This window comes from Agelaius tricolor, unplaced genomic scaffold (genome assembly GCF_023055355.1).
Source record: "Agelaius tricolor isolate 1412-34295 unplaced genomic scaffold, bAgeTri1.0.p SCAF_13, whole genome shotgun sequence".
Classification (NCBI taxonomy): Eukaryota; Metazoa; Chordata; class Aves; order Passeriformes; family Icteridae; genus Agelaius; species Agelaius tricolor.
Window position 1 is genome coordinate 3,067,764 of NW_027269273.1, and position 26,169 is coordinate 3,093,932.

The 26,169-nt window shown below is 44.8% G+C and overlaps 2 protein-coding genes across 2 annotated transcripts; both read left to right on the top strand.

Moving 5' to 3' along the window:
- Nucleotides 1-606: 606 nt before the first annotated feature.
- On the top strand, nucleotides 607-12,111 carry LOC139595351 (nucleolar RNA helicase 2-like). The gene is made up of 15 exons (XM_071438416.1): nucleotides 607-805; nucleotides 1,304-1,570; nucleotides 2,257-2,332; nucleotides 3,041-3,219; nucleotides 4,696-4,813; nucleotides 5,778-5,963; nucleotides 6,444-6,589; nucleotides 7,299-7,448; nucleotides 7,980-8,141; nucleotides 8,867-8,986; nucleotides 9,731-9,804; nucleotides 9,990-10,149; nucleotides 10,458-10,592; nucleotides 10,968-11,012; nucleotides 11,523-12,111. The coding sequence occupies exons 1-15, from the start codon at nucleotides 701-703 to the stop codon at nucleotides 11,739-11,741; spliced, it is 2,142 nt and encodes a 713-aa protein (XP_071294517.1). The 5' UTR covers nucleotides 607-700; the 3' UTR covers nucleotides 11,742-12,111.
- Nucleotides 12,112-13,224: 1,113 nt separating this feature from the next.
- LOC139595350 (nucleolar RNA helicase 2-like) lies at nucleotides 13,225-26,084 on the top strand. Its single transcript, XM_071438415.1, has 15 exons — nucleotides 13,225-13,631; nucleotides 13,762-14,028; nucleotides 15,094-15,169; nucleotides 16,136-16,314; nucleotides 17,562-17,679; nucleotides 18,403-18,588; nucleotides 19,291-19,436; nucleotides 19,678-19,827; nucleotides 20,675-20,836; nucleotides 21,381-21,500; nucleotides 21,962-22,035; nucleotides 23,397-23,556; nucleotides 24,132-24,266; nucleotides 25,039-25,083; nucleotides 25,554-26,084. Exons 1-15 carry the CDS (start codon nucleotides 13,245-13,247, stop codon nucleotides 25,719-25,721), a joined length of 2,373 nt encoding a protein of 790 aa, XP_071294516.1. The 5' UTR covers nucleotides 13,225-13,244; the 3' UTR covers nucleotides 25,722-26,084.
- Nucleotides 26,085-26,169: the final 85 nt, after the last annotated feature.

Sequence of the window (26,169 nt, forward strand, 5' to 3'; positions counted from 1 at the left end):
CTGGTGGCAGGAGGCAGCAGCTGAGGCCGGTGCCACTGCTGTGGGCCAGGCCCCCTGCTCTGCTCCTGCCCTTCCCATTCCCCAAGGAATCCACATCCCGCCAGCTGTCAGGATTGCTTCACACACTTTACTTCCCAAGGCTAATTTTGACCTCTTCCTCTCGATTTATCTACAAGCAGATTGTGCTGGGCTCATGCTGCGTATCACCACACGCTTGTGGATTTTAAATCTTAGTCATTTGCTCACAGTGCCCTTTCCTACTTCAGACTTTTCACTACTACTGAACGCTCCTCTGCGGTAGTTACGGAGGCTGAAGCCGTCAGCTCGTGAAGCTGCCGGAGGTTTGCTCTGGGGAAGGCAGGGCCCTGCCAGGGCCGGCGGGACTGGCCGAGCCCTCATGGCGAGCCCTCATGGCGGACCCGTCATGGCGGCCGCCCCCTCCCAGCGTGCGGCGCGCGCGGGGTGCGCCGGGACTTGCAGTCCTCGCGTTGTCTCCTGTGGCACGCCGGGAGTTGTGGTCCTACGCCGACGGCCACAGGCGATTGGCTGCCGGACGGCGTGGCCCCGCCCCCGCGCTGCCGGATCCGCCGTCCATTGGCTGGCGTGCGCCGGGGCCGCTCGGAGCGTGACGCGCGGCGGGCGCGCGGCTGGTGCGGAGCGCGGCGTGGCGGAGCGGCGGCGGCGGCGGCGGCGAGCGGAGATGCCCGAGGCCACCCGGTGCAGCAGCAGCAGCGGGGCCGAGTCGGGCTCCGACTGCTCCATGGATACCGAGGGGGTCCCGGAGAGCGGCCGCCGGCGGCACAAGGTACCAGGGAAGGGCTCCGGGTACGGCCTGGCCGCGCCCGCCCGCTAAGGCCGGCGCCCGGCGAGTCCGGCCTCGGGTGGCGGCCGCCCGCACCGCCGGTGGCGCGGGCCGGGCCAGGCGTGCGCGGCGCGGCCGCGGGGCGGCCCCGGCCGGGCGGCCACGTGCGCGGGCGGGCCGGGCCGAGGCCTCCTCGCCGCGTGTCGGGGCGGCCCCGCCGGACGCGCTGGGCCTGCCGGAGCCGGCCGGGAGCCCGGGACGCGCTTTGCCCGGCAGCCGGAGCGGGGCAGCGCCCCGAAAGCCAAGGCCCGGTTGTCTCGTGGTCGGTAACGTGTCTCCTGAGCGGCGGCGGCCGGCAGGGATCTGTTGCCTTGTGTCACCACCGCCCCCGTCAGTAACTAGAACGTGCACTTGAAGCTTTAACTGTTCTGCGCCCTCTTCTCTGTTCCGTGTCGCTTGGATCCACGAGCGTGTGTTTTCATTTGCTCTGTGCCTTGTCAGAAGGAGAAAAAGGAGAAGAAATCTAAACGCCGGGACAAGTTTCAGAGGGGAAAGACTCAGACAGATGACAGCGAGGAATCGGATGAGGAGCGTTATGCCCCGAAACCCAAGAAATCAAAGAGTGTCAGTAAACAGAACGGTCACACGAAAGAGGAGAGCCTGGAGAAATCGAGATTGTCCCTTAGCAGCAAATCCTCCCGCAGAAGCCGGCAGAGTAGTTCCAGTGAAACGTCAAGTGAGAGCGAAAGTGAGAGCGAGCAGGATCAGGTAAAGCTCGTGGCTGGTTTTAGTTATAGTGATGTGTTGGGGCTTTTAACTCCTGCAATGTAACACGGCCAAATTTAGAAGGGTTATATTCCATTTCCCCCCCTTTCCTAATCAGTCGAAAGGGCTGTAAAATGTCAAGATTTAAAGTTCTTGAATTGTTCGATCTGCCAAGAATTTTCAAGAATTTTTAATTATGAAAGTGCTGAGGTGTTGGATCAGTGCATCGTGGTTTCCTCACTTCAGCAGCCTGGTGCTGTGGTGGCTGTTGCTGGACACACAGATTGCACTGAGATAGAACTTTATTATGATTCAGCATCACGAGGTGTATGTGATTTTTGGGGTTGTCCTGTACAAAGCAAGGAGTAGGACTTTGATCCTTGTGGGTCCCTTCCAACTCATGATATTCTGTGATTCTAATTCATCGTTTGCAGTTTTGGTTTGAGTGGTTTGCATTTACTATGCTGTTAGATACGAAACAGCTTTAACCTACAGATCACTTTTGCTAGCTTTGTCCAAATTTGAAATAGGATGTTGAAACAAAGAAGGCTGTTTAGCTGCAGCTGTGAACTGTCCCTGAAGAGTATGATACCAGTGCCTGTGCTGAATTTACTTGAATTACCTTGAATTTACTGAAAGTCATGAGGTACTCATGTGGAATCTTACCTGAGTTATTGTTTACCTAACAGGAGTTGACTGGAGAACAGAAGGAGGGTGCTTTCTCCAATTTTTCTATTTCCAAAGAAACTGTCCAGCTTCTTCAAGGTAAGTTTCTTGGTAAGGTGTGACCATGGAATGTCACTGATCTCTGTTGTGTTTTTATGCTTAAACCCCCTGGATCAATAAGCTTTGAGATGTGCTCTACTCATGCCTATACAAGCACGGATGCTGTGCAGCAGACATTGATTGCCTGCTCTAAATACACCTTTGAACACACAATTTCCTGTTTGCAGTGTTGTCCAGTTCCGCCTTTGCAATAAATTTCTAAACAACGTGAGCCAAGGGAAAAATAAAGATGTGTGAGAATTTTTCAATTAAAGGTTATTTTGGTGTGAATAAAGGAAAGCCTGTTATATTTAGTATCTGGTGTTTGTTTATATGTGAATTGGTACGAGTTAAGAACAGAAGGGGTTTTGAGGTGTGAATTATTTGAAAGGAAGAGGTTTTCACAGATAGCTAAGGAGTATTGCATAAATAAAGGCACAGTGCTGACAGTCTCTCATAAAGGCTGATAACTTCCTCTGTCCTAGCTAGCACTGTGTCTGCTGGGGTGAAGTGGCAGGATAAAACCGACAGTCCCAGGGCACTCTTTGCAGATGACTCATGTGATCAAATAAATCAGTGGAGGTGATGATACACTCCTGACTTACTCTAGAGTTGATGGGAGTTCTTCTTGCAGTGATTTCCACTGAAGAGTCTAAAAGAACAGTTGTAAAATGACCATATTAAGGAAATCTCTTGAATTTGCCACAGCTCGAGGAGTGACGTACCTCTTCCCTGTGCAAGTGAAGACCTTCAACCCAGTGTACTCTGGCAAGGATGTCATTGCTCAAGCACGAACTGGAACAGGGAAGACATTCTCTTTTGCCATTCCCTTGATTGAAAAGCTTCAGGGAGACTCACAGGAAAGAAGAAGAGGCCGTCCACCAAAGGTAACAGTGCCTGCCTAGGATGGGGATTTGCTTTGTCTCACATCTAAATGATTCAGGCATTTCAGGTCTCTGCAGGGCTAAGCTAACCCACATTAAAGGTGAGTTGAAAGCTGTGTCCACTGCATCCTGTGCTGCCTCCCAGCCTCTGATGAAGAACAAGCAGCACAACTGCTCTATCCACTTGTCAGTTCCTTTTTCTGCCACAGGGAGACCAAAACTACAGGTGCACAACGTGTTCCTGTATAATTTTGCTCAGTCACGTTACCAGTTCAGGGCTAGTGGCTCCTGGATGCTTCTTTTTCTCCTAAATTGCTAACAGATTAGTTACTAATTGTAACTTGACAGCTTGTTAAAAGCTGTCTACTCAAACATGTTTCTTTCTAAAACATGTAAACAGTGGGAGGTTTTAAAAATAGACCTAGTTTTCACTAGGAACACCACCAAATGTTGAAGCTTCTGCTCCAGAGAATGCAGATTTGTTATGAGCTGTGTTCATTCTGCTAAGAATACCATGTGTGGTTTTCACTGAATTCTTATGACGCCTCCAAAAAAACGAGAGAGGCCAAAGCTGAGCTCATCCTCATTAATAATTTTTGTCAGTTTGTTTCATCTTGTCAGTCATCTCACAGATCACCTGAAGTGCCTTCCAAAAGTAGCACTGGCAGGTTTGTGTGCATCTGCCCAGCACATTGCTGGGCTGACTGAGAATGCTGTCTCTACATTTGGCACAGTCTTTTGGAGAAGGAAGGGAGACATAAGCCTTGCAAAAGATTCCAGACCTCACTTTACCATAATACACTGCTGCCTGCTCTTGGTAATGAGTTCTGGTGTTGGAGGAGGTACTGGGATAAGGATGTTAATGTCCCTTTGTGAGGTGACTGATCCCAGGTTGGAGAGCAGTGCTTCAGTCCCATTTTAAACACAGTTATTTCCCCTGCCTGCAGGGAGGGCTGCATACTGCAAGGGAGGATGGCTCCCCGGGTGCCTCTGCAGGGTATGGATTAGCACAGCAGCTCTCAGGCTGAACTTATGTTTCCCTGAGCCCCAGGGAAGCTGAGAGACAGCTGACAGCTCTTCCTTGCACCTTCTCACAGGACTGTGAAGCAAAACCCTTTTGTTACCCACGTCCTTCAGTCTTGTGTTCAAACAGCATATGCACATGGAGAAGAAAGCTTGTAGCTTGTCTGTTCAGGAGCCAAAGCTAAATGAGATTTAAGTCCCACCTATCCTGTTCAAAAAGAAGTTAGCCTGTCCTAAATGAGTGTATGTTGAAGAGTTTAATGACAAGAGTCAAGTCTCTCTACAAGAAACTAGAGCAGTGTGTTTCTCCAGCCTTAGCTTAGATAATTATTGTAAACAGATTTTTTTTTTTTAATTTTACAAAGGGTTAGATCTAAATTCATGATCAGAAGTTTAATGGTTTCTTGGCAGAAGCCATGCTGAGAAAACATCTGTTTTGTCTTTTTTTCTCTGCAGGTTCTAGTTCTTTGTCCTACAAGAGAGCTGGCAAATCAAGTTGCCAAAGATTTCAAGGATATCACAAGGAAGCTGTCAGTAGGTTGTTTTTATGGAGGAACTCCCTATAATGGACAAAGTAAGTGACTCTTAGGACTAATAATTTAAATATTGATTGACTGCCATATTTAAGAAGTGCAGTTGGGTCTTTGCAGACACACACAACTCAAGAGCTGGAGACTGTTCATGGGAAATTCAGCAGTTCAAAATGTATCTCCTTGGGGAGATAAATAGCTGTGGTTCTCAGTTTATGTTCTTGGTGGTACTTATCTACTCATATACCTTAAATTAAAGTGGAACAGAGTATGCTGTGCATATAACCTGTATCTGGGTTTAGGTTCTTGGAAACCCATTTTAGGTTCTTGGAAACCCATTTACCCGTTCTAGGTTCTTGGAAACCCATTTTAGGTTCTTGTAAACCCATTTACCCATTTTAGGTTCTTGTAAACCCATTTTAGGTTCTTGTAAAGCCATTAAAGAAGTTTAGTCTTACAGCTGTGACTGTGTTTTTTCATGTGATAAGGGATTTGCAGAGGATTTGTAAAGTGGAGAAGAAATTGTTGTGATAGCATAATTTACTGCCTTGGTGATTGTAAACAAGGAATGAGAGTGAGCTCTTTCATTGTGATACATCTTGAGACATTAGGGATGATTTTTTTTCTACTACAGAACCTCAGGAAGGAGTTGATTTCAATAATTTGGATAGTTAAATAAATAATTTTTTCAAAAGTCTCCAGTTAAAGTAGATAGTTTGGGAAGAGCTGACTATTTCTAAGGAATAAAAGAAGCTCAGCTTTGCTACTTTAAAGCACAGAGAGAGGGGAGGGTGGTAAGTTCTTTTTTTGTCCTTCAGGAAGAGCAGTAGATTTTCTACCTTACATTTTTTTCCAGATTTTCTCTTCCAGTTCATCATTTACTCTCACTTTTGTAAGGAGAGTACTTATGAACGGTTTAAGAAGCTGTTTTGTAATTACCATGAGTTAATTGCAGGGAGTGCTCCCTGGTTCACTGCTAACTCTGTTTGCTAACTCCCTGTTTGCCAGTTGACCTCATGAGAAGTGGCATTGACATTTTGGTGGGGACACCTGGTCGGATCAAGGACCACCTGCAGAATGGCAAGCTGGACCTTACCAAGGTCAAACACGTTGTGCTGGATGAAGTTGATCAGATGCTGGACATGGGATTTGCTGAGCAAGTGGAAGACATTTTAAGAGTTGCATACAAGAAGGGTAATCTCAATATTTAAGCAAATAGTAAGAAATATTAGTAATAATTTAGTTGGCAAAAATTCAGGTATAAGGTGATTTTGTTTAGAAATGACTGAATATTAATGTATTGTGAATATGTGGGAGTCATTCACAGAACATGTGCAAAGCTTGAAGTCCAGGTCTGTAAATAAATGTCTTTGGCACCTATCTTTAAGTTGTGCTTGGACTTCTTCAAATTAAAAGGAATTAGCTTTTTGCCCTTTTCACTGCTTGAAAGCAGACTGGAGTAACTTTTTCATAATCTTGAAATGATTTAGACTTTTTAGAATGTTTTTTACTCCAGGTGTTGGTAATGCATAAATTTAAAAAGCTCAATTCTCTTCTTTATGTTAGGTACTGATATTTATCCACATTTTTAATCACCCATGTAATCAACTTGTGTACATCTGTTAGGTGAAATATATGAGGTTTGTGAAACATTATTTTGTGTTTTTTGTTAAGATTCTGAAGACAATCCCCAGACACTGCTGTTCTCTGCCACTTGCCCACACTGGGTGTATGATGTGGCTAAGAAATACATGAAGTCCAGATATGAACAGATTGACCTTATTGGGAAAAGAACTCAGAAGGCTGCCACAACAGTAGAAGTGAGTAAGCTCATGTGAAATGTTTTCAGGCTTTTTCCCTTTTCTTTTATGCTACAAAAGGTCACCTCTTCCTAAGGTGCATTATCACAGTGATGTTGGAAGTTGTTTTGAGAATTTTTTCCAAGCATAAGGTTTGTTACAGCTGGTCAGGTTGGTTTTGGGTTTAGGATCTGTCTTCTCACATCACAGGTAGAGGAAAGATTTTCTTGTCAGTTTTGTGGGTTTTCAGAAAAAAGCAGTACCTGAATTTATCCAAGCTGTAAGCAAAAAGCACACATGAACATCAGCCTGCTGCTTTTAATTCTCCATGGACATCCCAGCTGCCTTCTGGTGTTCTGTATGCAAGATTCTTTGTTTCAACCTTCCTGTAGTATCTCACCTCAGCAGCCCTTTGCTTGCTGTGCAGTAAATACCATAGCAAGGAATAGAATACATATATGGAGTATAATACATATAATACATATATAATACATATATACTTGAGGCCTGATTTTCTCTCACTGTAATTATTTTGCTGAACATTAGACTAATTGTGGTGAGCATAAATAAGAACCTTATGGATTTTGGATGTTCCAGGATCGTGAGTTAGCACATTTTCCCCATCAGGGAACTGTATAACTCTTTCACTATTTCTGTATTTAACAGTCCAAATGCATTTTAAAAGAATCTTAACTTTACAGAAGCTAATCACTGGAATTTCTTTCTGTAGCATTTGGCAATAGAGTGTCACTGGTCTCAGAGAGCTGCAGTTATTGGAGATGTCATCCAGGTCTACAGTGGCAGCCATGGAAGGACCATTGTCTTCTGTGAGACCAAAAAGGAGGCAAATGAACTGGCTCTGAATGCTTCAATCAAACAGGTATTTTATCAGATGTATTAAGTAACAAAACCTGTCAGAGATGTATCAACCCTGTGTTGATACCAGACCCATGCTGAGTAAGTTTTAAAGAGAGAGTTTCAAAGTGCATAGGGCAGGCCTTTGTGTGTGGTCAGACAGGATTTTACTCCTTCTCGTGGACATGAAACAAAAATTGTTGATTACTGTTTTGAAACAGCCAAGCATTGCATGGAGTGTGTGGATGGCAAGTCAGGGTAGGGTTTTCATATGTCACAGTAATTAGATGGGAGCTGAGACACACATTGCAGTTCTGTTTTCCTGCCATTGTTAAAGGCCTTTGAGGTATATGAATAAGAATTACTGAGTACATATTGTGAGACACCTAAAATATACTTGGGTATATTTATATATTGCACTTGAGTAATTCAGTTCTTCTTCTTTACCTTGCCACTCAGTACCTATCAAATACCAAGATTTTGTACCCAAAACTGACCATAGAATGGAGCACTGTCTTGGATTTTGGTATGGTTCTAAAATAATACTGTTTTTCAGGATTGCCAGTCGTTGCATGGTGACATTCCTCAGAAGCAGAGAGAGATCACACTGAAGGGTTTTAGAAATGGTTCATTTAAAGTTCTGGTTGCAACCAATGTAGCTGCCCGTGGTTTAGATATCCCAGAAGTTGACCTGGTTGTGCAGAGCTCACCACCAAAGGTAGGAGACTGTTATTTTGCATGTCTTGTAATAATCTGGGGTATTGTTTTCAAGTGGTGTAATGCTATCAGCTGATGGTATTGATCACACAGAGTTCATCAGCTTTGTGCTTAAGGGAGAGAAACATCCAGATATGTAGAAGCAGTTTCTTCAAAGATTTTTTGGGAGTGTGTCAGTCCCTAGTATGTTTAAAGATTATTTCCTTAAAATGTCATCTTATGAGGCTGTTCAAAGCCTTCCTTGGAAGCTGGGTGTGGTGATTGCAAGGCTGGGAGCAGTGGGAGGAATGATTCTCTTGAATGGGGGTGAATGTGAGGGGTGGACCACAACCGTGGGAACATTGGTGCTGAAATTAAGAGGGTTTAAAAGAAACAATGTAATGTTTCAGCGAATAAGATATTAATACTTGCAAAAATGCTCCTGTGCATGTGCAGGAGGGAATGGGATTGTTGCAGAGGTACACACACTCCAAATGTGTGGAGATGCATAAAGCAAAGTTGATCCATGCTCATGGCTCTGGTTTTCAATCCATGATTCCTAGATGATTGTTATGGAAAAGCCTGTTAGGTCGATACCAGTGAAACAACGTTTTGTGATTTAATTCTGTGATGCACTTACTGTGCATTGTTCAGGCTTAACTGTAATGGCTGCCACAAGTGATGTGGATGCAATGAATTGATGACATGCCAGTGAATTAGGTGACTCACAGCCCTCTGTTTCTGAAGGATGTGGAGTCCTACATCCATCGCTCGGGGCGCACGGGCCGCGCTGGGCGCACCGGGATCTGTATCTGCTTTTACCAGCGCAAGGAGGAGTACCAGCTGAGACACGTGGAGCAGAAAGCGGTACAGTACAGCTTGCTTCTCACTCAAAACTCTCATTGGTTCAGCTGCACCTCATAAAGCACCCAAAGGAGCTTTGGGTGCCTTGAGGAAGGTGGCTGCAGTGTCACTGTGCAGCAGGGAGAGCACTGCAGATTCTAACACCCACTGCTTTTCAGCAAACGCCACTAAGGTTGTCCTTGTGGAAATGAGGAAAAACTCACAGTATTTCTGTGTGGTGTTCACCCTGGGTATCATCTGATCAGTGATGTTCATATGTGCAGCTTTCCTGAGAGCTGTTACTTGCATTTTTGCACTTTGTTCAGTGTTCCATAGGCTAGTTTCCTCAACAATTAAGTATGTGGTTGTGATGATATGGTTTATTCCTGGCACATAAAGCAGTGTTACATTTAGACTAAGGCTCTGGAATTTGTACTTAAATCCAAATCTATTAGACTAAAAGTAGTAATTTAGAATTTGTAGGACTCTATTTTCCCCAGAAATGTACCAAAGTGGTTTCTGTTTTCAGTCTAAGATCACTGAGTCATTTAAACTGATCTGGTACATAAAAGCCTTCTAAGTGTTACTGTTTTCCTGTAAGCTTAACCTTACAATTTTCACTAGGAAAAATTGGATGTTAAAAAATGAAAATAAGAAGAAAAATTACAGAATTAAATGTTTGTTGTGTTGGAGTTCAGCACTGCTTCTTTAGAACTGAATTATTTATGGTCTGCAATTTTTATTTGTCTTTTGCCTTTTAAATTTCAGGGCATTACATTCAAGCGTGTTGGTGTTCCTACTGCAACAGACATAATAAAGGCTTCCAGCAAAGATGCCATGAGGTGTGTTTGGGACTCAAGCCCTGTTGTATCCTCCTGCCTTCTTCAGAAGGGCTGTTTGAATTATTCTTTACTGTCTCTTTGAACTTCCTGAGCACTGTTGAAACCTTGGACTACTGTGATTTTTTTCTATTGCAGAGCCTAATGGTGTATAAATTGTTCATATTTTTTTTGCTTTAACCACTTAGGTGCCTGGATTCTGTTCCTCAGACTGCTATTGAGTATTTCAGAGAATCTGCTCAGTTGCTAATAAAAGAGAAGGGACCAGTTAATGCTCTGGCTGCAGCCCTGGCCCATATTTCAGGTGCTACTTCCATTGAGCAGCGCTCACTGCTGAACTCAGATGTGGTAAGGAAGGGGCTATGCCTTAATGCTTCTCTGGGAACTGGAAAGAAGCAACACACCTCTGTGTTGTGTGAACAGAGAATTATTTATCTCCTGACCATTTTGTTTAAGAACTATATACTTAAACCACTAGGAACTACTGATTTTGTTAAAAGCAATAATATAGTGGCTGTAAGGATACTTCATGCCCTGTAACAGTACCTACTTGAAGATTTAATTACTAAACAGTAAATTGGCAGGTTTCTTCTGTCTGATATATGTGCTGAAGCTTGTTCCTCTGCCTGAGTGGAACATGCCCCATTTCTTTTCAGGGATTTGTTACAATGATCCTACGCTGCTCTGAAGAAATAAGCAACATGAGCTATGCCTGGCGGAGACTGCGAGAGGTGCTGGGTGATGACATTGATCGCAAGGTGAACAGGATGTGTTTCCTCAAGGGAAAAATGGTAACTTGCTGTTTTGTTTCTTTGATACTGGGCTCTTGTGATTGCAGCCTTTTCTTAGCAATTGTCAGGGGAGCTCTTTGGTCTTTTTCTCCGTTCCAGGCACTGTTGATGCTGGGCCCCAATCTGTTTTTTTAGTGCTTAGGGCTCTGCTGGCATGCTCAGGAGGTAGGATAATGCATGGCTATGGGGATAGCAGAACAGGTGTAAGGTATGAAGTGTGTTAACTCTGCCTTAATGACAGAACAGAAAAGCTTTTCTTAGGACAGTGAGTTCTAAAAGTGCCTGTCAGGTGTGGAATTGTGGGCTCTGTTGTTTTTAGTTGCAGTATCTTAAAATGCTTACTTTGTATGCATTAAAATGATTCTTTCTTTTTAGGGTGTGTGCTTTGATGTTCCTGTGGCAGACCAAAAAGACATAGAGGTACGTTCATTGCAAATTCTGGGTGCAGCAGGCTGAAGGTGAAACTGGCTGGACTGGGTTAGACTGAAAACATTAAGTAGCCTTTATCCTGCCTTTCCTGGTGGCAAAAGGGATTGCTAGGAAGGGATTGGTGGAAGAAAAGAACAAGCTCACAGTGTTTCTTTTCTAAGGCATCCCCCTGTGACCAAAAGTCTGTAACTTGAAACATTAGCACTGAGAAAAGTGGTGCTGGATTCATCTTTGTAGGTAGCAAGTTTTAATCCCCTTTTCTGTATTCCCTGCCTCCGGTTTTCACCCAGAATTCTCTCCACAGTAAAGTGAATTCATATTTTTGCTTGGTAGCCATTAGTATTACCATGCCAAAATTATTGATCCCTTCAGTTAGACGCTTGAACCCCATACGTCAGCTCACAATTTTACCTTTTCACTTGAGCAGATTTAATAATTATTACATACCCCGTATTTGTATTCCTAGAATTTAACTTGCTGTGTCTGACTCCATTCCCACAGGCAAGGTGGGAAGATTCAAAACACTGGCGTTTGTGTGTGGCCACTGAATTACCAGAGCTGGTCGAGTCTGCACGAGGAGGAGGAGGAGGAGGAGGGAGTGGTGGAGGGAATGGCCGAAGCTTCTCCAGCTCCAGGAACGGTCGGCGTGGTGGCTCTGGTAGAAACAGGTTCAGGAGCAGAGGCCAGAAACGAAGTTTCAGCAGAGCCTTTGAACATTAACTTCCAACAATCCAGAAGTGAGAAAAAAATGGGACTGAAGTATTTTATATTACATTACACTAGGCTGTTTCTGTGTGTTCGTACCATTGGAGAAAATACTTCATTAAGATATTTTTTTTTGTCAGTACTACTTTGCTCATAAACAAAGTTCTGTTCATTAAAAAAAAAAAGTACAAAGGAAAAAAACGCAAAAAACCTGCAAGAAAAAAATAATTGTTTCTTTTGTTTCTCATATTGCTCTTTGAATCTTTCCATAATATGTCTGTTGCGTTCAAAACTGTAGCCTGGTTCACTGTATAATACATAGATCTGAATTGCTGCTCAAACCTGTACATTTTCTGATAAAATTAAATATTATTTTACAACTTCATATTTTGTTGTCACATATTTGAAGCAGTATTTTGCAGATGGAGGATTAGGGAGCGTGGCAGCAGGAGAAAAGAAAACTTGAAAGAAAAAGAAATCCATTTGGTTTTCATTTTGTGGATTTGTAATGAAGCTCTTCTTTCCCTAAAACATAGTAGTTTTTAGTTTCTGGCCCAGATTATCACTCCTTATAAAATGGGGGTAGGAAAAGCAGTTTCAAAAGCATGGGGGGGAAGCCCCATGAGGAGCAGGAACTGTGAGGGAGACCCATAACCCTGTGAGAGTGTTGCAAAATGTGGAATATGTCAAGATTATCACATAGGTAAGGGTGTTCTTCAGTGTAAGATCGTTGTATATTTTCAAGCCTAATCAGTGGAACAAGTAGCAGCAGCCCTTACTCAAGGACATCCTAGGGCTAACAAGCTTTAAGGATAAAGTGAATCAGTATGTTAATGTATATCCATGTATACATTGTTGGGTTGGCAAAGTACTCAAGGTCCACATATCCTATGGGTGAACTATATTTTAATATTTAGTAACTAAAAATCAGGGCTAAGGGTCAGACAGGCACCTTCCTAGGGGGTCAAGTCCCTTCTCCTGAGCACATGGAGATGTTATCTGGGATTACTTGTATGGAAAGCACCAACCAACCCCTTTGGAGGGGCTGTGCACGTTCCTAACCCTGAATTTCTGTGCACGAATGATGGTGGTGCCACACTTGTACAACGCCACCGAGCACCCGGGTTTGCGCAGCTCGGAAATCATTCGGGTCTCTCTCGAGTGCGTCATTATCGGCTTGTTGCACACCGGGGAACGAGCCCGGTTTGGCGGGCAACCAGGGGAGCCCCGTGAGGGGAGCCCTGGAGCGGTCCGTGAGGAGCGGTCCGTGAGGGGAGCTGTTGTGGAGCAGAGCCCTGGAACGGTCCGTGAGGGGAGCTGTGTGGAGCGGTCCGTGAGGGGAACTGTGAGGAGCGGTCCGTGAGTGGAGCCGTGTGGAGCAGAGCCCTGGAGCGCTCCGTGAGGGGAGTTCTGTGGAGCGCGCCGTGAGGGAGCTCACGGTGGCGGAGGAGCTGACGGAAGGCCCGGGGGTGGCGCGGCGGAAGGGGCGGTGCGGGGCGGCGCGGGACCGGCGGCCGCATGGGGGCCGTGTGGGGTCGGGCGGCGCGGCTCGGGCTCCCCGCGGCGCGGGCGGCGGCGGCGGCGGTCCCGGCCAGCGGCGGCGGGCGGCGGCTGGGCTGGCTGTGCGGCGCCGGGGCGGGCCCGCTGCTGCCGCTGCTGGCGGCGCTGCCCCGCGGGCCGGCCCGTCCGCCTCACTTCCTGCGCGCCGGGGCGGGGCGCGCGTCCTGGGGCCGCCGCGCCGAGACCGGTCCCGCCACTGGCAGTGGTAGCGGCGCTGCTGCCGCGCACCTGCCCGGGGAGCAGCCGGCAGCCATGCCCGCCGCCGAGCCCGAGCACAGCCCCGCCGAGCCCCAGGCGCCGGCCGCCGCGGAGTCGGTGCGGCGCGGCCGCCGGAGGAAGGTCAAGGTGGGAGCGCCACGTGCGGCCGCGGGTGCGGCCATTTTGTACGGGCTTGGGGGGCTTGAAGGCGGCTGGGGCGGGCAGGGGGGAGGAAGGGGCTCCCTCCCTCCGTGTGACCGCGGCTTTCCCGCTGCAGGAGGAGACGCCGGGAAAGAAGGTGAAGCAGCCGGTTAAGGCGAGGCGGCGCGGTAAGGCCGAGGCCGAGCAGGCGCAGCCCGAGGAGAGCGGGCTGGGGGATGACGACTTCGAGCCTCCCGTGGCCAAGAAGACGAAAAAAGTCAAGGAGAAGAGGAACGACTTGGTAGGAGAGAGCGACGCGTCCCAGCAGGCGGTGAAATCTGCCGCCGCTGTGAGCAGCAGCGTGACATCCCCGGCTGCCCGAGAGCAGGACAGCGACGCCGAGGTAGGGATGCTTTGCCGGCAGAGCCTTTGTCTTGGTTAATTAACGTTCTGCTAGTAATTAGTGGGCTGAGACTTGAGTTATGGGACTGTGGGAGCACGAAGCATCTGTTGTAGGCACATTGTGCTGCGGACATGCGCTTGTTCCTGGGCATGGAGGAATGCCGGGCATCCCGCCTCTCATCCCGCCTCTCGTCCTGCCCGGCATCCGGCTCGGTCCAGGGCGGGGAGTGAAGCTCGGTAGTGCCCGCACCAACACGTGGGAGCTGCTCCCCACGTGCTTCCCCTTCCTGGTACATCCCGAGCGGGTGACTGTCCTGCAGGGAAGGCGGCTGGCCAGGGAGCAGTTTCCGTGTGTGCTGCTCTTCGTGTCACGCCTTGTTGGTGTCCCCCAGCACAAAGGTTTCTCTCTGCTGCACAGGCAGCCACGGTCCAGAAACGTGCTCTGCTTTGTGCTGTGATGGCTTTTTCTCTCTCTAATGGCAGCGCCTAAGAGGAATTGGCCAAGTATTCTGTAATGGTTATTATAACCACAGTTATGCTTATTAATTCATACTTCTCACACAAACGTGCAAGGGCCTTTCTGTGGGTAGTTTTGTGTCTAAGGTGGGACCATGAATCAAGAGAGTGCTTTTTGTACCTCAGGTATAACGATGTGACCTATTGGATCTCTGAAGTAAAAGCCAAATTTTGTGTTTTGAGTATTTATTCGTGTGTAAAACACTTTGCATGGTGTAACACATAGAGGGAAAATCCTGCTTTGCACAGTCAATTGTGACACTAGATGTGTTTTATTGTGAAAAACAGTTTTCTCATGGTTTCAGTGGACTTTAATTAAGATTTTGAACAAATAGTTTCTATTTCCTGACTTGCCAAGCATATATGGACAAGTGCCTACATCAAAAAGGTTTTCTTTTTCATTGAATAGAAAGGAGGTATCTGGTTAAATTGTGCTTGTAAAGCAAATGCACAGCTTTTATTGAGTGGCTCTGTAGAGTATGTTCTACCCTCATCTTGGAGGAATACTACCTTTTTTTTTCCTGTTTTTTGGTTTTCTTTATCATATTAGGAGCTGACAGAAGAAGCAAAAGAAGGCGCCTTCTCTAATTTCCCTCTCTCACAAAACACTATCAACCTTCTCACAGGTTAGTTCATTTCTGTAAATGTTTGGTCAGAATTGTGCTCTGTTACTTGTATAAGCCAATGGTAAATGTTCCTAAATTGTGTTACATTTGTATGGTAAGGATGGCATGAGCACTCACTGTGGATTCAGAGACTCTACTGTTGTTAGCAGAAAAAAAGTTTTCTGGTTTGTTTAATTTCAGATGCCTCAGTATGAGATGATTCTTCATGGAGTGGTTATTCCTAGATAGACATTCTAGAGACACATTTCTCATCAGCATCATTCTGTGTATCTTTACTCCTGTTCCTGAGTCTGCTGTCTACAATATTACTTCTTAGACAAGCCTAATGGAGTTTTGATTATGAAGAATATTTGCCTTGTGTGAACAGATTTTCAATTATTTAAACAGAGTGTTTATTCTCACAGATAGTTTGGGGCATTTTCATCTCTCTTTGTGATTCGTTTTGTTGAGGAAGTCATTGCTGTAGGGTTCTTGTCCCCTGTGTTGGGTAAATGTGCAATTCTTGTCTGTCAGAAAAAATTCTCCTTATTGCTTTCTGTTTTCCTGCTCTGAAGTTTCTTTTGGATGGCTTGTTTCACTTCCACTGTGTAAAATTTCTTTGAAGTTTTAGAATGTTTTGAAACAAGCTACATCACCTTCTTGCCTTCAAAACCCAGCTACCACAAAATCTTGACCAGTATCAGAAAATACTTGTGGGATTTTTTCCTTCCTCTCCTGTTACCTTAAACTGTACATCACAGAGAAGACAGTATTTCATGTGGATGCTCCACACTCACTGTGTGGGTGGAACATCTTTTGATCTAGAGTAGGAATAAAACACAAAGAGATGTGGTTTTCTTCTAAATTGCAGTTTCTGTTGTGTGCAGGATTTGAGGTGGTGTGCCCTTCATATTTGGGCAATTTCTATATGAGGACTTCTGACTGTTATTTCACCTTTTAGTGAAACCTCTTTCAATTATCTTCCAGCTCGAGGTATAAAATACCTGTTCCCTGTGCAAGTGAAGACTTTCCAGCCCATATATGATGGCAAAGATGTCATTGCTCAAGCTCGAACAGGAACTGGGAAAACCCTTTCCTTTGCCCTTCCACTGATTGAAAAGCTCCAGAGTGTCTCCCAGGATGGGAGAAGAGGCCGTGCACCCAAGGTAACTCACACTGCAGGCTTTGCACCAGCACCTTAGAGCATGGCAGGTTTTGAAAGTGATTTTACTGTTGCTTTGGGATTTTCTCTTGGGGACTTCTTTGTCCTTTACTGGTTTTTGTGATAGTGAACACTTTGCTCAGATCAGAAGATAGAATGTGACAGAGTTGAGCAGCATCACAGTAATGACACACTCTGTGTTTGGGCAAACAGGGCACTGCAGCAGGAGCTCCCAGGCTGCTGTCCTTGGGCACATACAGCCTGCAGCTTTGGGCTTCAGTCCCCTGCCTCTTCTGAGGGGCTGTTTGAGGCACCTGGATTGTCCCTGCACATACAGCCTGCAGCTTTGGGCTTCAGTCCCCTGCCTCTTCTGAGGGGCTGTTTGAGGCACCTGGATTGTCCCTGCACATACAGCCTGCAGCTTTGGGCTTCAGTCCCCTGCCTCTTCTGAGGGGCTGTTTGAGGCACCTGGATTGTCCCTGTTGGCTGAGGTTGTTTCCCACTCTAAATTCCACGGTGATAACTGAAGGCTTTTGGGGTTTTTCCCCCCCTCATATCTGGATCCTCAGGAGATGCAAGTGGAGTTTACCAGGGATGGAATTGGTAACCTGATGTCAGTGATCAGATCCTTGTTCCCATGCATTGCAGTGCATGTATTTATCGTTAGGCTGCAGAGCTGTATACACACTGCAGATTTGTTGCTTTATCTGTTTATTTTATTAACCATAAGGGCAATGTAAATTTAAAAATTTTACTGCCTGAAAGATTTTAAGAGATTAATTCAGCTCTTTGTGCTATTGGTACATTCTTAAATGTTATGGAGAATGGTAGATACTGGAGGAAGGCAGGTTGGTGGAGAAAAGGAGGGATGTATGGCTGGAGTGCATCATGCTGTGTATGTATCTTTTAAAATCTAACTACACCAGATTTAGTGACTGCTCTTACCCTTTAACACTGAGCTGCACCTTTGTTGCCCTTGATAATGTTGCTGAAGTGTCTTTTATCTGACTTTAACATAAGAAAGAAAATTCCTGTTGTTCCAGTCCTGGTTATCTTGTAGCACTTTCCCTTGTTCCCTGTTGCTGGCTCTGAGGCTCCTTGTGGCAGGGAGTATTAATGTTGCTGGGAAGCTGTGGGCAGCAAGTGTAGAATGAAGGTGGGAGTGCAGGCTGTTTGACATGAAGTAAACTCTTTTCTCCTATACCTTCTCCCAACACAGCTGCATTTTTGTCTGGTTTTCTCTCCCTTCAGGTGCTGGTTCTTGTTCCAACCAGGGAGCTGGCCATTCAGGTAGCCAAAGACTTCAAGAATTTCACAAAGAAACTGTCAATTGCTTGTTTTTATGGAGGAGCTCCATACAAAGAACAGCGTAAGTAACTGCCAAGGAGTTACTGATGGGTTGGAGCTGACTTTCTCCAAATGCCCTCCAGGAGTAAAAATGGCCTTTTTGCCCCCTCAGACTTTCAGTGGGGAACTCAGTTAGTGTGGCTTTCAGAGGAAGCACACAGCCTGGGTTGAATTATTTTAGTTCCAGTAAATCTTTAGGGAAAAGAATGGCTGTGGTTCTGTGAAGTGTCTAGTCCTGTTAATTTCTTCTTTATTGTGTTTTTGTGTGGACACAGACCAGGACTAGATGACAGTCCACAGAATGGGGAGAGCTGTGTATGTACCTGTGGCTCTGTGACCAAAGTTTAGCTGGAAAACAGAAGTGCTTCCATGTAGTAGAGCTCTGCAGGTTTCTAATGCCAAATGATTGTTGCTTGGAGATTGGTGTATTTCCTATAACTTCAGTGAGGTTTGGCTGCTACTCCTGATTGGTGTATTTCCTGTAACTTCAGTGAGGTTTGGCTGCTACTCCTGCTACTCCTGAATGGTGTATTTCCTATAACTTCAGTGAGGTTTGGCTGCTGCTCCTGACAGAGCAGGAAGGACTGCAGTTAACTTCTGTGTCTGTTACATTGGAGGTTGTGCTTTATTCTGATGTAAAGGGCAGCAGCTTTTTGCTTCTGAAGTGAGAAGTGTTGCTGTTGCTGACTTTTTATCATGTTGTCTCTTAGCAGTCTGACACTGCCCCTGTTTCTCTGTCTTCCAGTTGATGTCCTTAAAAGTGGCATCGATATTCTGGTGGGAACTCCTGGCCGGATCAAAGACCACGTTCAGAACAGCAAGCTGGAACTTTCCAGTGTGAAGCACGTTGTTCTGGATGAGGTGGATCATATGTTGGACATGGGCTTTGCTGAACAAGTGGAAGAGATCTTGGGATCATCCTATAAGAAAGGTGAACTGAGACATCAGGGGAGGAATAGGGGACAATGCAGAAAACACAGTTATGCTGCTTTAGAAACTTCTGGTGCACCTCTAACTTGAATTCTCTGTGTGATGCTAGAAAAGGGGAAGGTAGAGTTGGAAAAGGTTCAAAGAGAGGTGACACAAGGCTGAAGGGGTGGAGTAGCATCTCTGAAGGAGTAGAGTGAAAAAAAAAAGGAAAAAAGCAGCAAACCCAACTCCTTATCCAGTGAAAAAAAAAAAAGGAAAAAAGCAGCAAACCCAACTCCCTATCCTAGTGTTCCTTGTCCTAAGTGAGGGGACTTGGGCTGAGGCTTGGGGTTATGGTCTGTCTGTACACTTGTCACCACACAAAGCTGACAACAAAGGAATATTTGCTCTTTTCTGATGTAGTGGATGTTCAGCAGAGCTGTCAGGTACCAGGTATGGTGCAGAAGGAGGTTATTTTAATGTGTGGAACTCCTTGCCACATTTCAGTAGTGCCAGAATTTTTGAAAAGGCTTGAATTATTAGAAATAGAAATCACTATGGCTTTGAAAGCCATGAAAAGCTGATTGCTGGCAGTCTGCCTTCACATCCTGTACAGAGTTAGTGCACACAGAAACCTGTCAGTGTGAGAGCAGCTCTTGCTCTTTTGTCAGTTCCCAAGTGCCAGGTCTGTTGAGAACCTGAAGTCGATGGCCTTTCCTTGCAGGCTCCGAGAACAACCCGCAGACGCTGCTCTTTTCTGCAACCTGTCCACGATGGGTTTATGATGTAGCAAAAAAGTACATGAGAGCTGAGTATGAACAGATTGACCTGGTTGGGAAGAAGACTCAAAGGACAGCCACAACTGTGGAGGTGAGTTCTGCTGCAGGTCCTGAGAGCAAGTGGCCTTGATAAAATGGGTTATGCATTGACTTTATAAATGGGTGTGTGGAATGACTTTGCACATGGTTAACAATCAGATTTTGTAAGCACAGCTTTCATGTGAGACCTGTCATTTGCAAGCTTAAAAAAATTAAAATGCTGTTTTGTTCATTTTGTTTGTCCTGTGCATGGCTTAGGTTTAACATAGGTTTCTTGTTTCTTTCCCAAACAGCACTTGGCCATACAGTGCCGCTCATCTCAGAGGGCAGGAGTTCTTGGGGACATCATCCAGGTCTACAGTGGCACCCATGGGAGGACCATTGTCTTCTGTGAGACCAAAAAGGAAGCAAATGAGTTGGCTATGAATGCTTCTCTCAAACAGGTACTGGGGCTGAGTGGAGAGCAGTGGTTGGGATTGCCAGGGGTGGAATGCCCTGAAATAAATAGGGGGTTGCAGTGGTGTGGGGAAAATTGTTTCTATGTGTGGTTTTAAGAATTGTGAAAGCTGTTTCTAAAAATTCAGCTTTGAAGTTAAAACATCCTCTTGACAGAGATTATGAATTTACTCCTCTAGCTTTAAAATAGTGCAGGACATGGATCAATAGGAAATACACAGCCTATGCTGAACAACCAGGAGATAGTAATAATTGTAAGAAACAGGAGCTGGTGTAGTGTGTCCCATCTAATATTAGTGTGTTTTTTGGATTCCCATCTCTTAATGGCATTTGGTCTTTGAACAGTCATTCAGGAAAATCCAGCTGATATGGTAGAATGAAATGCCTTGTTGCCCTTGGAAGGTTTGCCAGGAGTTTGTTTGGAACACAGGTGATCTGTTGAGCAGGTCTCCTGTGCTTGCTTGAATTACTGCCCTTTTTCTGAATGTGAGAAGTGCTGCATATTTTTCAGAGAAAATCCTGTTGGATACGAAGTGCTGATTTATGGAGAGCAAACAGTGGTGGGAATACACTGTTTGCCTGGTATTAGAGAAATCTCATGTACCATCCCCATTCAAAACTTGCAGCAATAATTTCTACCTGTTGGCCATGCTGCCTTCACAGTAAATCCCAGAGAAGGGTGCAGCAAAGTGGGATGCTTTCTATTCCTTTGCTATCAGCTATGTAATTATTTTCTGTTGCTCTGCATGGTGTTTTGGGGTTTGCAGTTAATCTTTAGATGCTGCAGCCTGGACTCCCTTGAAATGTCATGCTAATGGCTTGTTTTACTGACAGGATGCCCAGTCCTTGCATGGTGACATTCCACAGAAACAGAGAGAAATCACATTAAAAGGCTTCAGAAATGGTGTGTTTGAAGTGCTGATTGCAACAAATGTAGCTGCCCGTGGTTTGGATATTCCTGAGGTTGACCTGGTTATACAGTGCTCACCACCAAAAGTAAGTCATTAGAGGAAACTAAAATTGGACTAACTTTTTTTGGTGCCAGAATGATGAAACAGAGAAATAACCCACCAGAAGTATGTTCTGTTCCAATTAATTTTTGAATTCATGGATTTTTTGTAAATGCCTGGCCTGAAGTTTTGTAGTTACAGTTTTACAGTTTGAGCTTTGATTAAAGTCTTGGGTTTTGTTTACTCTGGAAACTCGTTAGCTATTTTTTGACATTGTGAAACTTTCCTGAATTCTTTCTGAATGTTGCTGAGTTTCATACAAATTCTAAAATATTTTTGCTCCTTTTTTCATATTTTGAGACTTCAGTGGAGCTTTTTATTTAGAAAACTTGAAATGTCTGTCAGCAGTGTTTGTTAAAGCTGAGCAGCCTACTTTGGGTAGGGGAGCACATGCAAACCTGAGTGATTTATGTGTAAGTTTGGGTATAAACACATAATGTATCACTCCTTAGGCTTCTGAATTTAGGTTTAGCTTGTGTTTAATGTGAAATGTCAGCAGTGTAAATAACACATTGCCCTGAACTTTGAAGGATGTGGATTCCTACATCCATCGCTCCGGGCGCACGGGCCGAGCGGGCCGGACCGGCATCTGCATTTGTTTGTTTCAGAGAAGAGAAGAAGATCTGCTCAAACAGGTCGAGCACAAAGCGGTGAGTTGTACCTCAAGGAAATCAATCAGCTCCTGAAAGGACCCTGCCACCCTTAGACTTTGCAGTCATGGGTTGCTGAGTGCAGAACAGAGTCTCCAGTCCCATAAAAGGAGGAGGCCTAAAGTGCTGATATTTGGTGTTTGGAAATGTTTCTGCGTGGGCTGTTCTTGCATTGCCTGAGTTTTCCCATGCTGGCAGTCCCCTGTGGATGGCAGCAGGCAGGCTGGACAGGAGTGCCTAAGGCAGACCATCCCTTGCATCACAGTCTGCATGTACATTGGAGTAAAGTAGCTCCAGATAACAAAGCTGGCAACTTAAAAGCTTTATTTTAGCTTTAGAAATGACTTAGCAAAGAGTATGTTGATCTTGCAAACAGTAAGTAGAGATCTCAGTGATGTGATTTAGACAGGATTGAATTGGAGACTGCTGGAAATACCTTTAATTTCTTTTCTTGATTTCAGGGTATTACCTTTAGGCGTGTAGGCGTTCCCTCTGCTACAGATGTAATTAAAGCTTCAAGTAGTGATGCCAAAAAGTAAGTTTATTTGCCTGTTCTTAAAAAAGGTTTAGAGATTGTTAAAAACACCAATCACTTGTTTCCAAAATTTTAAAAGTTGAATAGTAATAAAATGGTTATAAAAATAGTAATACAATTAGAGTAATAATAATTTGGACAAACTGAATTAGGACAATATGAGACAATAGAGACAAAGAGTTACGGACATCTGGGTACCTTTTCTGGGCAGCACGAGCCCAAAAAAGGACCCACATTAACAGAGGATTAACCCTTAAAAGCAACAGCCTGTTGCATATTCATACACTTCATACATGATGCATAAATTCCATTCAAACACAGGATTCTGTCTGATCATCCTTCAAATCCTAATAGCGCCTTCGAGGTGGGAAGAAGTTGGTTTCTTCTGATAAGAGGGCCATAAATTCTTCTTCTCTGAAAGATTCAGGTGTCCTGTGGCTGCTATCTCACTGCGAGTCCTTTCTTTTTAAAAAAGTATCCTACATAGCATAGTTTCTATTTTAACAATTTTTTTATAACCTAAAACTATATTTAATACAGTACTTAAGAAAACTAATACAGCATAACTTTCTAACACAACACATATAATATTCATTTGAATATTTGCGAAAAGCCAATCATAAAATACATGTGTTTTTCACAGAGATGTTGTTGTTTTAGATGCTTAGAGCTTAATGCACAGTTTTAAGGGGTCAGGCCTGTATGTGAGCATGGCTTTGCTTGTGTTGTAGTTATAGTCAGCTGCTCTGTGTATAGACAACATAAGATGGTATCAGTAAATCTCTGTGTGCTGAATGCAGACCTTTTCATAGAACATAATGTTCTCTAAGTTTTTGCAAATATTAACCTTTGTTTATAAAATCAGAAATCAGTGACAGAAGAGGGAAATAGTGTCATGAGGGGAAACTGATTTTGTCTGCTCAGATGACATGGTGGAAGCAGTGTGCAAAAAGCAATACTTGGTACAATGAGGAGTTACTCTGCAGTAGTGAGGGTGTTTCAGCCCTGGCTTGTGTTTCCTTGTATTATTTCTGAGGGTTGTGGCTTTTATTCCATGCAGCTCTGTTTACATTTGCTACCCCTGTGGTGGAAATTGCCTTGAAGCAGGTTATTGTAATTAGTGAGGATTTGACCAGTACAAAGCAATGATGGGCATGGTGTTAGGTTCACTGTGTCCTGAAAAATGATGGGGGGAGCTGTTGTACCAGAAATAGCATTACAGAAGGAGCTATTCTTAGTTTCCTATCTTTTTTTCCCCACTGTCCTTTTCATAAATAACCGATTTAGGGTATGTCTTGAACATGGCTGCACTTCACAATGGCTTTTTCTTATCTCTTTAAACCCATCTTGTAACTGTGTAGGTTGCTGGAGGCCGTTCCTCCCTCTGCAGTGGACTACTTCAGAAAATCAGCTGAAGAGCTGATAGATGAGAAGGGGGCAGTGGCTGCCCTGGCTGCAGCCCTGGCACACATTTCTGGGGCAGCTCACATCCAGCAGCGCTCCCTGCTCAACTCTACAGCTGTAAGTGATGATGCTCCCCTGGTGACAGGGATGGATGCATGAATTGCTTGTGTGGCATCTCCTTCCCAGGCTTTTTCAGCTGAGTTTCTGAATAGCTGTTACTCCCTAGGCTTCTGCTGTGTTGCTTGTTCCTTAGCTGAAATCAGCTCTTCCCAGGAGAAACTTGAAATCAGTACATTTTCTTGTGATGAAAATTGAAAGAACTTCTCCATAGACTGAAGTGACAGACGACTTTGATGCTCTAAGAGAGTTTTAACTAATGACATTTTACAATCAATGACATTTTACAAGCAAATAGATTGGTTCGTGCCATTGTAGTTTCCTCTTTATCAAGAATCTTGATAAGAATCTTCTACATTTGTCATATTGCAAGCATGGCATGCCATTGCCTGATCTCAAAGAGATCTTGACTGAAGGAAAGTACAGCACTTCTGTTTTCTAATGCATTTAGGGAGAATGTGGCCCAGGTCATGGTGTGGTAACCCAGTTTTGCAAGAACTGTGGTTTGGGGGTTTTTTACCTGTTTTCTAGCAGCAAGTTTAGCCTTGTTTAACGTTTTTCTCTGTTTCCTGCAGGGCTTTGTGACCATGGTGCTGAAGTGCTCAATAGAGATGCGTAGCATGGGCTATGCCTGGCGGGGGCTGAAGGAGCAGCTCGGGGAGGAGGTTGATAACAAAGTGTCTGCAATGCGTTTCCTCAAGGGGAAGATGGTGAGATGGGCCAGCCCTGGGGATGGGGGCATGTGGGGCTTTGTTGTGTTCACATGTGGCCAGTTTGTGCAGGGGTTGAGGCTGGAGTGCTGAACTACTGGTACAGAATGTTGCTACTGCACTATCCCTACTCAAACTCATTTCTCAGGAAGTGATAACCTATCTTGGATATGCTGTTTATGCATATGCTATTGGAAAAAAAGGCTTTGATATTAGTTGAGTGCTTTAAAACACTTACTAGAGACATTACTCCTAAATGATAATGCAAGAATTGCCTCCTAAAAAAAAGTATCAGAAATAAATATATGTCACAGACATGTTTTATGAAAAATCCTTTCCTTAGGATTTTTCCTCCTGAGAAGCTGAGAAGCCTCAGGAACAAAATGTAATCAATGGTTATCTGCTGCTGTGGAATGCAACAGGTGCATCTGGGATTGGGCTCATGTGGTGGTTTCTAATGAATGGCCAATCACAGCCCAGCTGTCCGGACTGTCTTGGTCAGTCACAAGCCTTTGTTATTCATTCTTTTTCTATTCTTAGCCAGGCTTCTGATGAAATCCTTTCTTCTATTCTTTTAGTATAGTTTTAATATAATATACATCATAAAATAATAAATCAGCCTTCTGAAACATGGAGTCAACATTCTGGTTTCTTCCCTCATCCTAAGACCCCTGTGAACACCATCACAATTATATATTGTGGAATTGGTTATTGAGGCCTTTATTCTTTCATTGTAAATTTGTGCCTTTTTTTTTTTGTTTGTTTGTTTTAGGGCGTGTGCTTTGATATCCCTGTTGATGAGCTGAGTAATATACAGGTATGTTTGTGTAGCTAGAGCTGGCTTTAAGACCTGGTGATTTGGAAATTGGCAACTGCTGTATAAGATTGAGTGTGGAGCAGTTAGGGAGGTTTGTGGTTTAATAAGGATTTTGCATAGGCAACAGAGTGATTAGAAAGAACACAGCATAATCATTAGAAAATACCTCTTCTCATTTCCCTTCCCATGATATTACCTGATTTCATTAAACAAAATTCTATGGTCTTTGGCTAGTCTGTGTTTTGGCCTCTCCAGTTTTCTGTCAACTTCCATTCCTTCTTGCCTCTTGTGATTGTTTATCCTTTGTCACAGGGCTGTGAATGTCTCCCAAGGGGGATCTAGTGGCCTGTTTTGGCAGGGGTGGGATTTGTCTGGAATGCCTTTGCGTTCAGTGTTGCTTCTGATGCCTTGCACACCCCTGCAGCACATAAAGCTATTATATATATGTGGTTGCATTGCTGTGCTTCCAGGAGCAGTGGAGGGACACGCGGCGCTGGCAGCTGTCGGTGGCCAGCGAGCTGCCCGAGCTGGAGGAATATCCCCAGGAGGCGGCACGAGGCTTCTCCAGGTTCGGGAACAGCAGGCAAGGAGACTTCAAGAGAAACAGCTGGGTCAAGAATGGAAATCGGGGACTTTAACTGAGCACTCGATTGAGCTCCGCCACAGATAATGGGACTGAGCTGAATTTTATGAGGCAGTAAAAGCCTGTTAGACACTCCTCTTTGTCTTTCTTCCTTGATAAAGCAGCCTGGTTTTGAGCATGGCGAAAAATCACGTTTGCTGAAGTGACTGGGTGTACTGGGAGATTTTTTTTTGCCCAGCAAAGTAGCTGCTGCCTGTGAGGGCATCTGTGACCCAGTGGGTGTGCCTGGAAACTCAGCTCTGCGAGGGAACAGAATTCATCCGAACACGGACAGTGACCGTGAGGCAAGGGAACTCCTTGCTTCTTCAGCAGCGCTGAAAAATCGGGTTCTGAAATAAATATTTTCAGAAAAATTGGGCATCGCGCCCTGAGCACGGTTTCTCGGGAGTGCCGGGGCTCGGTGTCCTTGGGGCGCTCCCTCACGGCGCCCTGAGGGGCGGGGC

Bases quoted from the DNA above. Each gene is read 5' to 3' on its own strand.
- LOC139595351 (XM_071438416.1), top strand. From the start codon at position 701: ATGCCCGAGGCCACCCGGTGCAGCAGCAGCAGCGGGGCCGAGTCGGGC. The intron at 3,220-4,695 runs GTAACAGTGCCT...TTTTCTCTGCAG, and splicing joins GAAGAGGCCGTCCACCAAAG to GTTCTAGTTCTTTGTCCTAC. The intron at 6,590-7,298 runs GTGAGTAAGCTC...TTCTTTCTGTAG, and splicing joins AGGCTGCCACAACAGTAGAA to CATTTGGCAATAGAGTGTCA.
- LOC139595350 (XM_071438415.1), top strand. From the start codon at position 13,245: ATGGGGGCCGTGTGGGGTCGGGCGGCGCGGCTCGGGCTCCCCGCGGCG. The intron at 17,680-18,402 runs GTAAGTAACTGC...TCTGTCTTCCAG, and splicing joins AGCTCCATACAAAGAACAGC to TTGATGTCCTTAAAAGTGGC. The intron at 19,828-20,674 runs GTACTGGGGCTG...TTTTACTGACAG, and splicing joins TGAATGCTTCTCTCAAACAG to GATGCCCAGTCCTTGCATGG.